At 39.8% G+C, this 17,364-nt stretch overlaps 1 protein-coding gene across 1 annotated transcript in view; it reads right to left on the bottom strand.

Annotated features, from left to right (window-relative positions):
* PDE11A (phosphodiesterase 11A) overlaps window positions 1–17,364 on the bottom strand; it is a 677,788-nt gene that overhangs the window by 258,659 nt on the left and 401,765 nt on the right. The window contains exon 6 of the mRNA XM_040440759.1: window positions 9,709–9,841. Within this exon, the coding sequence (XP_040296693.1) occupies window positions 9,709–9,841 (133 nt within the window). The remainder of the gene's footprint in view (window positions 1–9,708; window positions 9,842–17,364) is intronic.

Below are 17,364 nucleotides of genomic sequence, written 5' to 3'. Positions count from 1 at the left end.
CTTTTCTCCCAGGCTGTGAGCTCTGCAATGCGATTGGCCAGCGCTACAGAAAAACAAGGGCAGACTCCGCCTACCATAACTTAGGGAACAGAGATACCGGAGGGTATAGCGGGAGAACGGAGCGGCGCCCGGGGATAATAGTAAGTGCAGTGAGATCCCCGGGCGCCGCTCTACATGTCTGTATACTTAGTTCATAGTGTAATAATCGGTGAAAGGTCCTCTTAAAATTTTACCAAAAATATCAATGGACATACTTTTAAGTCACTTCAGGCTTCCTCTGTATTTGAGTATTTGCTAGCAATGGGATTTACATCTAAAATACAACCGTTGACATAATTTTCTCTGACATCTTATTAAAGGCGAAACAGTTCTTGGGGCATGTCTGAAGAACAGTGTTTTTTCTTGACTATTCATTTTGTGAACGGATACATATTTTACGATCTGGCTAAAATAAGCTGTTTGTATTTCACTCTGTAATATTCCTCTATGTTGTGCCCTCTAAGTAAAAATGAAGGTCAAGCTATCTATTAGGTTAACTGTCCACTTGCTGCCATAGTAATGCTTCCTGGCTACAGTCCTTGGGGACATCAACAAGCAGAGGTGCATACAGAAAGTCAATCTATGAAAAGTGAAATTGTGCAGGAATACAATATATATTTATATACTGCTGAAGTACTTGGTAATTCTCTCATGTAAACTATCAACTTATGTGTGATAAATGTTTTTTTTTTTCTTCAGAGAAATTAGGATCTAAGTAGGCAACAGCAGCTCTTCATAGACTCCCTTATACATCATTAATTGTGTTTAATTTTGCTGGTACAGAGCTCAAAATGCATTGCATACATATAGTTTTTCACCTGCAGCCACCACTAGGGAGAGCAAAGGAGCTTATGGTGTTTGTTTTTATGTGAGTGTGGAACCACTGTGTCAACCAACAGATTTGACTCCTAAGAGCATTATCCTGTCCATCCCCTGGTTTTCATCCTTTAAGCCCTGTACAGGAATCTGGACTTTGCTGCAGGGGAACCACCAGGTGCTACCTCGCGGAGTGGTCTCTGTTTGATTGACAACTGACCCACGGGGATCAAGAGAAACTGGTGCAGTGCACCGAGGGGGTCAGGAAAAACTGTAGTCGGGGACAGGCCAAGGTAAGGGCAGGCCGAGTAAGAGCAATCTGATAAACAGTTCGAGGACAAGGCAGGCAGCAATCGTTAATACGGAGATCAGGCACAAGTCAGGTAAGGGTCAGTATCCAGGAAACGGGCAGAAGTCAGTGCATGGGCAGACAAATGGGTACAGTACACCTTTGCAGGGAACTATCAAGTAGACAACCTATTACTCAAGCACCCTCCCACAGGGGAAGGTACCTTAATTACCCCAAGGTAGCCAGACATAGGCTTGATTAGAGTGAGTGCACGCTGGCCCCTTTAGAGCTATAGGGAATGTGCACACATGCCCCCTTTCCAGCAAACAGCCTGCAGCCTACATGAAGGGATAGAAAAACCCTTCCATAGGCATCAGGGCTTGCCTTCTACGGAAGACCGTGAGATCCAGCCCTTAGGGTGTATTGTAATACATTGCTGAGAGGATCAGACCCCAGAAGTTGAAGTCCCAGACAAAAATAAAAAGTAAAAAAAAGTAAAAAAAATAATTTTCATAATAAAAAAATAAAGTTTCAAGTAAAAATAAATAAATAAAATTTCCCAAAATAAAACACGTAAAATAAAAAAAAAAAAGAAAAGAAAACCAGGCATATTGGGTATTGCCGCTTCCGTATCAACTGGCTCTATAAAAAAATCACATGATCCACCCCCTCACCTAAACTCCGTAGAAAAAAATAAAATAAAAACTGTGCTAAAACAATAATTTTTTTTGTCTCCTTACATCATAAAAAGTGCAACATCAAGCGATCAAAAATGCGAATGCCCCCCAAAATAGTACCAATAAAACCTTCACCTCATCCCGAAAGGAATGAGCCCCTACAAAAAACAATAGGGAGAAAAATATAAAAAACGATGGCTCTCAGAATATGTAGACAATAAAACATGATTTTTTTGTTTCAAAAATGCTTATATTGTGTTAAAAGTGAAAAAAATAAAATAGGTAGACATATTAGTTATTGCTGTGTCCGTACAACCAGGTCTATTAAAATATCACATGACCTAACCCCTCAGATGAAAACCATAAAAAAACTATGGCTCTCAGAAAATGTAGACAATGAAACATTTTTATTTGTTTAAAAAATGCTTTTATTGTGTAAAACTTTAATAAATTAAAAAAAGTAGACATATTAGGTATTTCCACGTCCGTAACGACCTGCTGTATAAAAATATCACATGACCTAACCCCTCAGGTGAACACCAAAAAAAAAAAAACTGTGTCAAAAAAGCCATTTTTTGTCACCTTACATCACAAAAAGTGTAATACCAAGCGATCAAAAAGTCATATGCACCCCAAAATAGTACCAATCAAACCGTCATCTCATCCCGCAAAAAATGAGATCCTACCTAAGACAATCGCCCAAAAAAAAAAAAAAAAAACTATGGCTCTCAGAATATGGAGACACTAAAACATGATTTCTTTTGTTTCAAAAATGCATTTATTGTGTAAAACTTAAATAAATAAAAAAGTATACATATTAGGTATTGCCACGTCAGTAACGACCTGCTGTATAAAAATATCACATGATCTAACACCTCAGGTGAACACCATAAAAAAATAAAAACGGTGTAAAAAAAGCCATTTTTTGTTACCCCACATCACAAAAAGTGTAATACCAAGCGATCAAAAATGTATATGCACCCTAAAATAGTACCAATCAAACCATCATCTCATACTGAAAAAATAAGCCCCTACACAAGACAGTCGCCCAAAAAATAAAATATATGGCTTTCAGAATATGGAGACACTACAAAATAATTTTTTTCAAAAATGTTTTATTATGTAAAACTGAAACAAACAACCAAAAAAGTTGTCATATTTGGTATTGTCCATAACAACCTTCTCTATAAAAATAGCACATTATCTAACCTGTCAGATGAACATGGTAAAAAACAAAAAATAAAAGTGCCAAAACAGCTATTTTTTGTTACCTTTGTTACCAAAAATCATATGTATCCTAAAATAGTACCAACAAAACTGCCACCTTATCCCTTAGTTTCCAAAATGAGGTAACTTTTTGGGAGTTTCTTCTCTAGGGGTGCATCAGGGAGGTCTTCAAATGTGACATAGCAACTTAAAATTTTCCCAGTGAAATCTGCCCTCCAAAAATCATATGGCATTCCTTTCCTTCTGCGCCCTTCCGTGTGCCCGTACAGCAGTTAACGACCACATAGGGGGTGTTTCTGTAAACTACAGAATCAGGGCAATAAATGTTGAGTTTTGTTTGGCTGTTAACCCTTGCTTTGTTACTGGAAAAAATGGATTAAAATGGAAAATCTCCCCAAAAAAAGTGTAATTCAGAAATTTCATCTACATTTTCCTTGAATTCTTGTGGAACACCTAAAGGGTTAACAAAGTTAGTAAAATCAGTTTTGAATACCTTGAGGGGTGTAGTTTCTAAAATGGGGCCATTTATGGGTGGTTTCTATTATGTAAGCCCGACAAAGTGACCTCAGACCTGAAATGGTCCTTAAAAATTGGGGTTTGAACATTTTCTTAAAAATTTTAAGATTTGCTTCTAAACTTCTAAGCCTTCTAACGTCCCAAAAAAAGAAAATTTAATTTACAAAATTATCCAAACATGAGGTAGACATATGGGAAATGTAAAGTAATAACTATTTTAGGAGGTATCACCATCTGTTTTCAAAGCAGAGAAATAGAAATTTAGAAAATTGAAAATGTTTCTAAATTTTTGGTAAATTTTGTATTTTTGTTTTATAAATAAAAATGAAATATTTTGACTCAAATTTACCACTGTCATGAAGTACAATATGTGACGAGAAAACAATCTCAGAATGGCCTGGATAAGTAAAAGCGTTTAAAAGTTATCACCACATAAAGTGACATATGTCAGATTTGCAATACATGGCTTGGTCCTTTAGGTGAAAAATGGCAGGGTCCTGAAGGGGTTAATCCTGTCCAGGAACAATGTGTTAGACTGTCTTTGCCTCTTTAAAGTAACATCTCCATTTGTATTCCATACTGTGGTATTTGCAGCTTTCTTAGGTTAATAGACCGCCAGTGGATAGATAAAATGAAAACGTAATGTACAGGAAAAAATGAGAGACGAGGAATGGGATTATGAGCACTTGTGAACGTGAGTTTTCTCATTGAATCAGTGTTGTTAGACTCATTTGACCTCATGTAGTAAACGTGGCCAGGATAAAAACTGAACATTTTTCTGACAAATCCTGAAAATAATTATTGCCCTTTAAGACATATGAATTGAGCATTATTCCTTTCCTTGTGAAAATTATCCAGAGAGACATATTGTCTCAGTATGTAATACCGAGATGAGACAGCCAAATTAACTCCTTCACAATTGATGGGCCAACTTAGCATATCTTGAAGGGTAGCATCTACAGCTCTAGAAAATGTCATATGCTGGTTTCCCTTCCTGACATTACCTTTGGGCAAACTGTCATTACCATTGACATTCATTTTCTCATTTTTCTTAAAATTGCACCTATAGACCTTTGTAAAAATTTCCTTAAAGGGGTTCTCCGGGAATTAAGAAAATTAAAATACTTAAATATTACTTTTAGAGATGAGCGAATTTTTCAAAAATTTGATTTGTCCGGTTCGCAGAATTTTTGGAAAAAATTTGGTTCGATCTGAATTTATTTGCGGCAAATCATGTTTAAAACAGCTATTTCCTGGCGGCAGAGAGCCTTTATAGTGGTGTAGAATACTGTGCCTTGTAGTAAAACGCATAGGGAGTCTGCTGTGGTAGTGAAATAATACTGTGAGTCCATATGACATGCAGATGACAGGCGTTGCTCTTAGAATCACTGCACACCACTTATTTGGGCAGTCACAGGGCCAAAACTGACCAAATAACTCAAGTATGAACTCAGCCTTACAGGTCGATGTTAGTAACAAGAAGAAGCGCACTCCTTTTACACGGTCGTCAGCTGATTCCACATAGAACAGAACCTGTTCTCACACGTGCAGCAGCCATTTTAGGAAAAAATGCAATTCGTTACCATGAAGCATGAGGAAATTCGGATTCGGTGCGAATCGAATTTTTTCCTGAAATTCGGATCGAATTCCACTTCATCAAATTCGATTCGCTCATCTCTAATTACTTTATTATAAATATAGTTTCAAATACCTTTCATTATTTAAAATAGCTCATTTTGTCTGGGGAGCAATCATCAGGGGAACCAAAATGGCCACTGTCCCATTAGTTCACACAAAACCTGTCCTGATCACACATGAGGACAAGTTACTTTACAACACTGAGGTAAAGTGCTGCCTCATCCTCCTCTCTGCTCTACTTGTCAGGGATTATGATCCTGAATACAGATGATAAGAACTTTAGCTGAATCTCTTGGGAATTTAGTTCATGAGAAGACATGAAGTACAGAGAGGACAGACAGGACAGGCTGTGGTAATGTGTTGCTGTAGTAATGGAGACTGTAAACAAGTGCTGCTGCTCATTAGCCACACCTCACCCTCCTCTCATGTCTCTTCATCTTCTCTATTCACACAGAGATTCACCTGTATTTAGGATCATAATCCCTGACAAGCAGAGCAGAGAAGAAGATGAGGCAGCACTATGGCTCATTGTGGTGAAGTAACTTGTCCTCCTATGTGATTAGGACAGGTTTTGTGTGTACTAATAGGATGGTGGCCATTTTATTTCTCCTAATGATTGCTCCCTAGACAAAACAAGCCATTCTAAGTAATAAAAAGTATTTGTGAATATATTTATTATAAAATAATATTTAAGTATTTTCATATTTTTTTTATTCCTGGAGAACCCCTTTAAATAATGTTATGATTATATCTGTATTGCAATCTGCCTCTTGCCATTGATTACTGTAGATTTGGATATTTTTTCTAGAGGCACAGATAAACAAATCTTTTCATAAACTGACTTCCCACAAATCACATTTTAAGGTTGAAGGGGTTGTGCAGTGGTTAATATTGATGACTTATCCTCAGGATAGGTCATCAATATTAGAACAGCAGGGGTCTGACTCTCGACACTACCGCTGATCAGCTTAAGGAAGTAGCGGCACTCGACCAAGTACTATTTAATCTTCATAATTACCAACGCATTGTCATGCTTGCAGAGGCAGCGCAGTGTTATTACAACTGCTTGTCCAATTCATTAAAATAAATCTAGCAATTGGAGCAATAAAATGGGGGAGCACTGGATCAATGTGAGGTACAGGGCTGGTTCTAGATTTAGAATGTCTGTATAAGATACTCTCCTGTTCTACAATCCACTGGGTCCCCCAGGGGTCCTCGTGGGGCTCGGCCTGAGGGGGACTCCGTTGGAGTAGCGGGACAGGTCACTCATGTGCCTGGGGAGTCTTCGGTTGCGACTCCTTTGCAGGCAGACACGGTAGGGGGTGTTTCTGTAAACTACAGAATCAGGGCAATAAATGTTGAGTTTTGTTTGGCTGTTAACCCTTGCTTTGTTACTGGAAAAAATGGATTAAAATAGAAAATCTGCCCAAAAAAAGTGTAATTCAGAAATTTCATCTACATTTTCCTTGAATTCTTGTGGAACACCTAAAGGGTTAACAAAGTTAGTAAAATCAGTTTTGAATACCTTGAGGGGTGTAGTTTCTAAAATGGGCCCATTTATGGGTGGTTTCTATTATGTAAGCCCGACAAAGTGACCTCAGACCTGAAATGGTCCTTAAAAATTGGGGTTTGAACATTTTCTTAAAAATTTTAAGATTTGCTTCTAAACTTCTAAGCCTTCTAACGTCCCAAAAAAAGAAAATTTAATTTACAAAATGATCCAAACATGAGGTAGACATATGGGAAATGTAAAGTAATAACTATTTTAGGAGGTATCACCATCTGTTTTCAAAGCAGAGAAATAGAAATTTAGAAAATTGAAAATGTTTCAAAATTTTTGGTAAATTTTGTATTTTTGTTTTATAAATAAAAATGAAATATTTTGACTCAAATTTACCACTGTCATGAAGTACAATATGTGACGGGAAAACAATCTCAGAATGGCCTGGATAAGTAAAAGCGTTTAAAAGTTATCACCACATAAAGTGACATATGGTGTGCAGTGATTCTAAGAGCAACGCCTGTCATCTGCATGTCATATGGACTCACAGTATTATTTCACTACCACAGCAGACTCCCTATGCGTTTTACTACAAGGCACATGGCCTGAGGGGGACTCCGTTGGAGTAGCGGGACAGGTCACTCATGTGCCTGGGGAGTCTTCGGTTCCGACTCCTTTGCAGGCAGACACGGTAGTGCGTCCGCATGGTCGCCGGAGGGGAAGACCGTCGGGGTCTCGGAGGCAGATTGACCGGACTGGTGGCCGCATGCAGCGGCCAGTCCTGTCTCCGGTATCACCTGTGGGTTCCGTTCCGGCGTCTGTGCCGATGCGATTGTGTATTGATTCTGGGCCGCTCAAGCGCCCGTGTGCACTCTCGAGAGGAGGTTCGCAAAAAGTATACTCGGCCGAACGTACGTGCATCTTATTTGCTACGCCGGCCACTGACGGGGAAAATACCTGTACGTAAATTCTAGTAGATTAGAGGGCAGGCATGGGTTAAGTGACTAAGGACCAGTCTAGGCTGCACAAGTGTCAGGGATTAGGATCATTATATGACCTATGAGGAATAGACACATGGCACTTTGTGATTGGCTAGCAGGTACTTAAAAGGTGATCTCCCTGGCTGGTCAGTGCCCACTGTTGTTTTGACAACCCGGGTGTATGTTGCAGTTCATATTCTCCCAGACTTACCTGTGCATGACCCCTGCCTTCCTCGATTTATCTCTAGAGACTGCCTCTGGATACCTCATCTTTGCCGAACAGTTTGTCTCGTGTATGAACTTGGATCGGACCCTGGAAACCCTGACGTCTCATCCCTAGGTACCACGTTACACGGAATAATACTGCGCATAAGAACTTTGGCCTGGTCACTGGCTGTCCCCTTGGTGTTTCCCTGCACAGGTTATTATTTGGTTTGGTTACCTGTATGTGCTTACTGGTTTGGACTGTACTGCCATTTATTTAATAAATCCACTATTGTTTAACCTCTGTCTGGTTGCTTGGGGTTCTGCACCATTACAGTCTGATTTTATTATTTTTTTACATTGTTTTATTTTATTTTTTTTAATTTTTTTTTTTTTTTTACATTGATCATTGAAAAAACCCTTCAAGTAGCTTTGTGGTTTTCACTGAAGTCAACCCACTTGAAGGACTGAAAGGTCTATGTTTCAGGGATATATATTGCTTCTGCCAACAGATGGTGTTGTGCTGACTTAACACAGCAACACCTAGCATTACACAAATGGCAAATTGCTCACAAGATCAGCAATTGTTAGCCATTAACATGATGTCTTCTAGACCTATGTGTTTAATACTGTCTTTTAGGCTATCTATTCTAAAGTCAAACTAGACAAAGGACTGAGGTAGTATATAGTGTGGTGGCCACAACAGATTAATTTTAGTTACTCTTCTATTACTTATGCTTTACCAGTCATGAATATTCTTACTTTAAACATAGTAGAAGAAGTATTTTATAGTGTGTTTGGCTCTTATTAATATTTAATGTAAACAGCAGGTTACTAGATTAGTTCTATAATACATCATCCAATGGATGATACCATTATTATGTTTTTAATATAAAATGAGTGACATATGGAGTTAGGACCCTTTAGTTGTCTGTAGGTGTATAGGTGCCATGTTACAGCTCTATACCACTTGGAGATTGTAAAAAAGCCACACTATGTTCATGTGCATGAACCCTAATAGTGATTGCAACAGTTTACAGCTTAGGTAGAACCAGCTAAAGTTTAAACCCTAACATGATGATTAGTGTTGAGCTAATCGAAGTCCACAAAGTGGACTTCAATCCGAATTTCAGGGAAAATTCAGTTCGCTGAAGTCGAATTTCCTCGTGCTTTGTGGTAACGATTTGATTTTCCCTGAATGGTGTAAAAAAAATAAATAAATCATACTTACCTCATCCGTTTGAGCACAAAGAGCCAGCCGCCACCATCTTCATTGAAGATCTTACATGAAATCTTGTGTGCGGTGACGTATGATGTCACCACACCGACCGACGTGATGACTTCATCACGAGCCACACGAAATTTTGAGCTATATCTTCAATCAAGATGGAGGTAGCCAGCTCTTCGTGATCAAATAGATAAGGTAAATATGATTTGTTTTTTGTATTTTTCACTGTAAAAATTAATGTCAGAGGCTGCAATCAGACATGAAAACTACATCTGAGGGGTACAATGACGGGGAGAGGTGCACATACACAGCCCCGATTAGGGAGGTGTCTGTTGGAATACATCCAGCTCGTAATGTTTTAAGTATAGTTTTTATATATGTATTTTAAGAATTTTTAACCGTTGTTTGAAATAAAATACCTTTCTATCTTCAATTTTGGGTGATAGAGTGCCTGTTCCACCAGTAGTTATACAAATTTTCCAATACTTCACTCATCTCTAATGATGATCTATACTGTACATATACTGTTTTCACCCAGTGTAAGATTCCCTTAGGTCTCACCTCCATAGAAATAAGGTAAGAACTGGACTTACCTCTGCATCAAAGCGAGGGTCTTGATAGGCATCGCTTATGTTAACTGGAAGACCCGTGGAAGCAACTAACTCAGCTATGCTGTTATTTATTAACCAGTCGGAATATGAGGATTTCTCCAAGCTATCTTTAAAACTGTGTGAGAAAAAATAGGATCAGGAAACCAGTTGCAATAAAAAGTAATTTAAACAAGCAAGATATAAAATCAGAATATTACTAAATGTAATGCTAGTAATTTCACATCACAAAGAATTTTCGAAGTCTGTTCTGCACAGAGAGAATTTGTACCAAACTTATTAAATGTTGCACGTTGTTTTATAAATTGGGTTCATCTTTACAAATAACATATTTGCCTATATCCCATTTTTTGTGCCACTCCCTTACTGGAGTAAGATTGCGCCTTTTCTGCAACTTTTAAAAATTCCAAGTTGATAAATTTGGTGTACACCTAATTAATCATAGATGCTTGCTTTTCCACTCTCCTTTCAAAAGAGGGAGGAGAGGTGTAAAAATCACAAAAAGTCACAGATTTTTGCAAACTTTTCAACTTTTTTACATAAAAAATGGCACAAATCAAATGAAATATACCTCCCAGTAGTTTTTGTGAAACTGCAGTCATGAGAAAAACAAATCATACCCTCTTTGAATTCTGTGGTTTTTACGTTATAGGACATAATAAAAAAAATCTGGTTCTTAGAAGGTATTAAAATGAGCTAAATACAACCTCTAATGAACAAAACATGACAAAATAAACTGTGTAATTTTTATTTAACAAAAGCTAAAGCCTGTATTACATTGGCCAATAGTTGGCCAGATCATTGTTAACGAGTATTTGTAGAAAAACGTGCTAACAATGATTTGGCAGTGTAATGCTGCCACCGATTACCCGAAGAATAAGCAAACACTTGTTCATCAGACAATCCAGATTTTTAAGCAGGCTTAAAAATTGGTTGCCGGCGTCAGATCGTGCTGTCTAATCACAATCTGCTGACAGCAAACAACAAGTCTGTATGGGGACGAACAGTGGCATTAGTGATCGCTTCTCCCTTTACTGTGGAGGAGATTGCTGCATGTAATAGCAGCGCAACTAGCAGGCAATTGCCGGGAAGGAACGCTTCCTTTCTGACAATCGCCTGCAAAATCTTTTAATATAATAAAGCCTTAAGTGAAAATGCTGAAGTTGTGTGAGAAAAAAATAGCTACCCCCTTACTTTTCCATAGGAATATAAAGGGTAAGCCGTAGCCAGGTGCTGCTAATGAAATATCCCTAATTAATTAATTGATCATCAGCAAGTGTGACCATCTCTATAAAATCAGAAGTTTTGGTGGTTTGCTGGTCTGGAGCATTCAGTTGTCTACTAGAATAACGTCAAGGAGGAAAGATATCAGCAATAATCTTACCAAAGCAAATGTTGCTGTCCATCAATCAGGGAAGGGTTATAAGGCCATTTCTAAACAACTTGAAGACCATTATTCTACAGTGAGAAAGGTTATTCACAAGTGGAAAAGATTCAGTTTTCCCAGGAGTGGATGTCCTAACAAATTCAACCCAAGGTCAGATCGTGCAAGCCTCTACTTTCTAAAAAGAACATGGCAGCGTGGTTTAAGTTTGCTAAGTTGCATCTGAACACACCACAAAAATTCTGGAACAATGCTCTTTGGTCAGATGAGACTAAACTGGAGATGTTTGGCCATAATTCAGAATGCCATGTATGGCAAAAACAAACACCTCATACCAACTATCAAGCATGGTGGTAGAGGAGAGGTGATTATTTGGGCTTGTTTTACATCCACAGGACCTAGTCTTTGGCCATGAACTCCTCTGTATTTCAAAGTATTCTAAAGTGAAATGTTAAGTTATCTATCCAATAGCTAAAGCTTGGCCAAAACTGGGTCATGCAACAGGACGCGATCCCAAGCACACCAGCAAATCTAAAAGAGAATGGCTGAAAAGGAATAAGGTGTTGCAATGCCCCCCCCCCCCCCCCCCCCATCATTTCACATTTCTGCCCCTCATGATTCATGTCCATTTCTTGCCTCCACCCATCATTTCACATTTCTGCCCCTCATGATTCATGTCCATTTCTTGCCTCCCCCCATCATTTCACATTTCTGCCCCTCATGATTCATGTCCATTGCCGGGCTGCCAGGCAAGTGTAAGTTAGCAAGTTAATTGTTTGCCGCCCCCTCTTCTCTGCGCCCTCAAGCAGCCGCTTGGGCTGCCTTAAGATAGAGCCGGCCCTGCATACATGGGGGATTTCCCTGCACTTACTACTATTTCGAGGCGCCGCTCCGTTGCGCCGCTGTGGCCCCCATTACATTCTCCCGCCAGGGAGGAGACATCAGCTTTTCTCTGTGGGCGTTCCTTCTTATTGGCTTTAGCGCTGTCCATTCGCAGCACAGAACGTCACAGCCAGGGAGAAAAAAAACTCACTTTCTCCCTGACTGTGACTTTCTGCGCTGTGGTTGGACAACGCTACAGCCAGGGAAAAGGAACGCCCAGGAAGAAAAGCTGATGTCTCCTCCCTGGTGTTCCGATGCTGTTACTTAGCATACAGCTCGGAAGAATGTAAAGGGGGCCAGAGCGGCGCTACGGAGTGGCGCCCAGAAATAATAGTAAGTGCAGGGACATCCCCCATGTATGCCCTACATGTCCTGCTACTTAGTTAATAAAGTATGGATCCATGAATGCGGCAGCGGCACTTGTGTTCTTCCTCTTGCCCAGGTTCCAATCAATATTAAAGACAGCCCTGATCCAATAGAAAAGCTGTGGTAAGACCTCAAGAGAGCTGTGCATAAAAGAGTGCCACGAGGAACTGAAGCACCAAGCCAAAATTCCTCCAGAACATGTGAGAGACTCAAAGTCACACAGTAAACTATAACTTCAAGTAGTTACTACTAAAGGTGGTTCGACAAGCTACTGATTTATGGGGTGTACTTAGTTTTTCACACATGGCCAAGTACTACTGCTACTGGGCTTGTTAAACTCATTAGAGTGTTTTAACGTTTATCTTTAGAGAGTGTATTGCCTAGAGGGAACATTAATGACAGTGGGATCTCAAAGTGATCCTATTACTGCTTCCAATTTACAGCTGTCATTCACAGTATAACATAATACAATATTTCATATATATATCTTACTACCATTTAGAGTGTCAATCTGACCATCAATGCCGAGTTGTTATAGAGCAAGCTATTAAACTACATCCATAAGCACAATATAAGCTAACTAGAACACAGAGATTTTTGTGCCTTTTTTTGCCTCTGAGCTTCATTTTCAGTATTCAGCAGCATTATTAATAAGAGTAGGCAGCTGCACATTTGCTTAAACGCTTATAACAATGTCTGGACATCTTAAAGTGCTAAAAAGAACATGACTAAATTCTAGCAAACTGTCTTGTAGTATTGTGACAAATGCTTTGACTGCGGAGTGGTGTTACAAAACCCAGGAGCAGAATGAACTTCAGTCGATGGTACAATTTTTGGACATCAAACTGTTTGTACAAAATACTTAATTAAGATATGAACAGGTTACTAAACCACATATAATTCAGTTTGAAAGGTTACGTAAGGGTATAATCACATGGTCAGGTTTCTTGATGCAGTTGTGAGAGCCATAACCAGGAATGAATAAAAAAAAAGCCGTAATGGTCCTTTCTACTTTCTCTCCTTTATGATCCACTCTTGATTTGGATTCCAAAACTGCATTAGTAAATTGGACTGTCTGGCCGTACCCCAAGGAAAGATTACTAGCTAAGATTTACCGGTCGCAATACAGTACATAGGAAATGTGACTGATATAACTTATTGATCAGTAAGGATTAGGGTTGAGCGAACCCAAACTGTAACGTTCGGGTTCGTACTGAACGTTAGGGTTTTTGGACCCCGGACCCGAACCCAAACATTTCAGTAAAAGTTTGGGTTCGGTGTTCGGCTATTTTATGGCGCTTTTTGAAAGGCTGCAGAGCAGCCAATCAACAAGCGTTTAGCTCTGTGCCATTAGAAGCCATCACAGCCATGCCTACTAATGGCATGGCTGTGATTGGCCAGTGCAGCATGTGACTCAGCCTCTATATAGTGTAGGGAGAGGATGCTGCTGCTGTGAGGGAGAGAATAGGAAAGAATCTTTAATCTTAAGTGCTTGTTAACTCAGCGATCTACCTAGATTTAGTTGTGTGGGAGCAGTGCAGAATCTTTTTATCCTATCTTGAGCCCAGTGACAGAGAAAAATAACTTTTATCCGTCTGTTAAGTAGGTGGGCGGCGGCGGCCATTTTATGAAAGCGCAGTGTACCAGCACTGCATATGTGCTTTTGTGACATTCAAATCCAAGCTTGAAATACTGCAATAATAATCTGGGTTTAGAAAAACACCCATTTTTGGCAATATCCTACATCTGGGGCCTCTGCAGCATTTGTCAGTGTGCAATTTAAGCTAGAAATACAGCAATAATTTTCTGGGTTTTTAAAAACACCCTTTTTGGGCAAAATACTCAATTTTACAGCCCTTGCTGCATCTGTCAGTGTGAAATTCAAGCGTTATATATACTGCTGTCATATTCTGTTATAAAAAAAAAAATCTTTTTGGGCAAAGTATTTAATATTGCAGCCTTTGCTGCATCAGTGATTGTTAAAAACAAGCTTGAAATAATTCAATAATTTTCTGGGTTTTAAAAAACACCCATTTTTGGCAATACCCTCCATCTTGGGCCTCTGCCGCATTAGTCAGTGTGCATTATAAGCTAAAAATACAGCAATAATTTTCTGGGTTTTTAAAAAACACCCTTTTTGTGCAAAATACAAAATTTTACAGTCCTTGCTGCATCTGTACGTGTGAAATTCAAGCGTTATATACTGCTGTCACATTCTGTTATTTAAAAAAAACACCCATTTTTGGCAAACTACTTAATATTGCAGCCTTTGCTGCATCTGTGATTGTTAAAAACAAGCTTGAAATACTTCTATTATTTCCTGGATTTTAAAAAACACAAATTTTTGGCAATACCCTCCATCTTGGGCCTCTGCCGCAGTAGTCAGTGTGCAATTTAAGCTAGAAATGCAGCAATAATTTTTTGGGTTTTAAAAAACACTCATTTTGGGCAAAATACTCAATTTTACAGCCCTTGCTGCATCTGTCAGTGTGAAATTCAAGCGTTATATATACTGCTGTCATATTCTGTTATAAAAAAAAAAAATCTTTTTGGGCAAAGTATTTAATATTGCAGCCTTTGCTGCATCAGTGATTGTTAAAAACAAGCTTGAAATAATTCAATAATTTTCTGGGTTTTAAAAAACACCCATTTTTGGCAATACCCTCCATCTTGGGCCTCTGCCGCATTAGTCAGTGTGCATTATAAGCTAAAAATACAGCAATAATTTTCTGGGTTTTTAAAAAACACCCTTTTTGTGCAAAATACAAAATTTTACAGTCCTTGCTGCATCTGTACGTGTGAAATTCAAGCGTTATATACTGCTGTCACATTCTGTTATTTAAAAAAAACACCCATTTTTGGCAAACTACTTAATATTGCAGCCTTTGCTGCATCTGTGATTGTTAAAAACAAGCTTGAAATACTTCTATTATTTCCTGGATTTTAAAAAACACAAATTTTTGGCAATACCCTCCATCTTGGGCCTCTGCCGCAGTAGTCAGTGTGCAATTTAAGCTAGAAATGCAGCAATAATTTTTTGGGTTTTAAAAAACACTCATTTTGGGCAAAATACTCAATTTTACAGCCCTTGCTGCATCTGTACGTGTGAAATTCAAGCGTTATATACTGCTGTCATATTCTGTTATAAAAAAAACACCCATTTTGGGCAAAATACCTAATTTGCGGCCTTGTCTGCATCTGTCAGTGTGAGATACACGCTTTAGATACTGCTGTGCTATTCTGGTATTAAAAAAACACCCATTTTGGGCAAAATAATTAATTTGCGGCCTTGTCTGCATCTGTCAGTGTGAAATTCAAGCGTTATATACTGCTGTCATATTCTGTTATTCAAAAAACATCCTTTTTGGGCAAAATACTTAATTTGCGGCCTTGTCTGCATCTGTCAGTGTGAGATACACGCTTTAGACACTGCTGTGCTATTCTGCTATAAAAAAAAACTATTTTGAGCAAAAATCTAAATTTGCTGCATCTGTCATTGTAAAATACACCCTTTAGATACTGTTGTTCTATTCTGCTATTAAAAAAAAACTATTTAGGGCAAAAATCTTAATTTTGCAGCCTTTGCTGCATCTGTCATTGTGAGATACACCTTTTAGATACTGTTGTTCTATTCTGCTATTAAAAAACACCCATTTTGGGCAAGATTCTTAATTTGAGAAAAATGAGGAGAGCGTCAAATAAGGGACGTGGCCCCGGTCGTGGTGCTGCTGGTTGCGCTCCTGTTGCAGGGAGAGGACGTGGTCGACCTGTGCCAGCTACACGCACAAGTGAAAAATCTTCCTCAGGTGCGAGTAGGCGACAGAACCTTCAGCGGTATTTGGTCGGGCCTAATGCGGCTCTACGAATGGTGAGGCCAGAACAAGTACAGGCGATAGTAGATTGGGTTGCTGACAGTGCCTCCAGTTCCTTTACATTGTCTCCCACCCAGTCTCCTGCTGAAAGATCAGAGTTGGCACCTGCAGCCGATGTCCATCAGTCTTTCACCTCACCCCCTTGCAAATCAGCAAAGCAGTCTGAGCCCCAAGTCATGCAGCAGTCTCTTCTGCTTTTCGTTGACTCTGCTAGCAGGGTTTCCCAGGGCCATCCACCTAGCCCTGCCCCAGAAGTGGAAGAGATTGAATGCACTGATGGCCAACCACTTATGTTTAAAGATAAGTGATGCGGTGGTCCTCCCATGTACGTCTCGGATGATGACGAAACACAGGTGCCAACTGCTGGGGCTTTCGAAAGTGTGCAGACTGACAAGGAGGGCAGGTGTGAAGACTGGGTGGAAGATGATGGGGAGGATGATGAGGTCCTCGACCCCACATGGAATCAAGGTCATGCAAGTGACCTGTGTAGTTCGGAGGAAGAGGCAGTGGTCGCACAGAGCCACCAGCACATCAGAAGAGGGAGCAGGGTGCAAAAGCGGAGTGGCCGTCCCCTAGACAGTAGACCTGCTACTGCCCGCCGCAGCAAGACACCGAGCACACCAAAGCCAGCTCCAAGGAGTTCCCTGGCATGGCAGTTCTTCAGACAACGTGCTGACGACAAGACACGAGTGGTTTGTACGCTGTGCAATCAGAGCCTGAAGCGAAGCATAAACGTTCTCAACCTTAGCACAACCTGCATGACCAAGCATCTAAGTGCAAAGCACGAGCTACAGTGGAGTAGACACCTCAAAAACCAAGAAAGGTCTCTGGCTCCTCATGCTTCCTATTCTGCTGCAGTCTCAGCCTCTTCTTCCACCTCTGGAGTGACAGTGCCACCTGCCACCCCGCAAACAGAGGATCTGCCAGCATCACCACCACCCGGGTGACAAAGCATCTCCACAATGTCCCACGAAAGCGTTCAGTTCTCCATCTCCCAAACATTGGAGCGGAAGAGAAAGTACCCCGCTACTCACCTGCGATCCCTGGCCTTGAATGCCAGCATTTCAAAATTACTGTCCTTTGAAATGCTGTCATTCCGTCTGGTGGAGACTGAGAGTTTTAAAAGCCTTATGGCGG

Source organism: Bufo bufo, chromosome 7, assembly GCF_905171765.1.
Source record: "Bufo bufo chromosome 7, aBufBuf1.1, whole genome shotgun sequence".
In the NCBI taxonomy this organism is placed as follows: domain Eukaryota; kingdom Metazoa; phylum Chordata; class Amphibia; order Anura; family Bufonidae; genus Bufo; species Bufo bufo.
The sequence above is the reverse complement of the archived record's forward strand: the minus strand, read 5'-3'. Positions and strand labels throughout refer to the sequence as shown.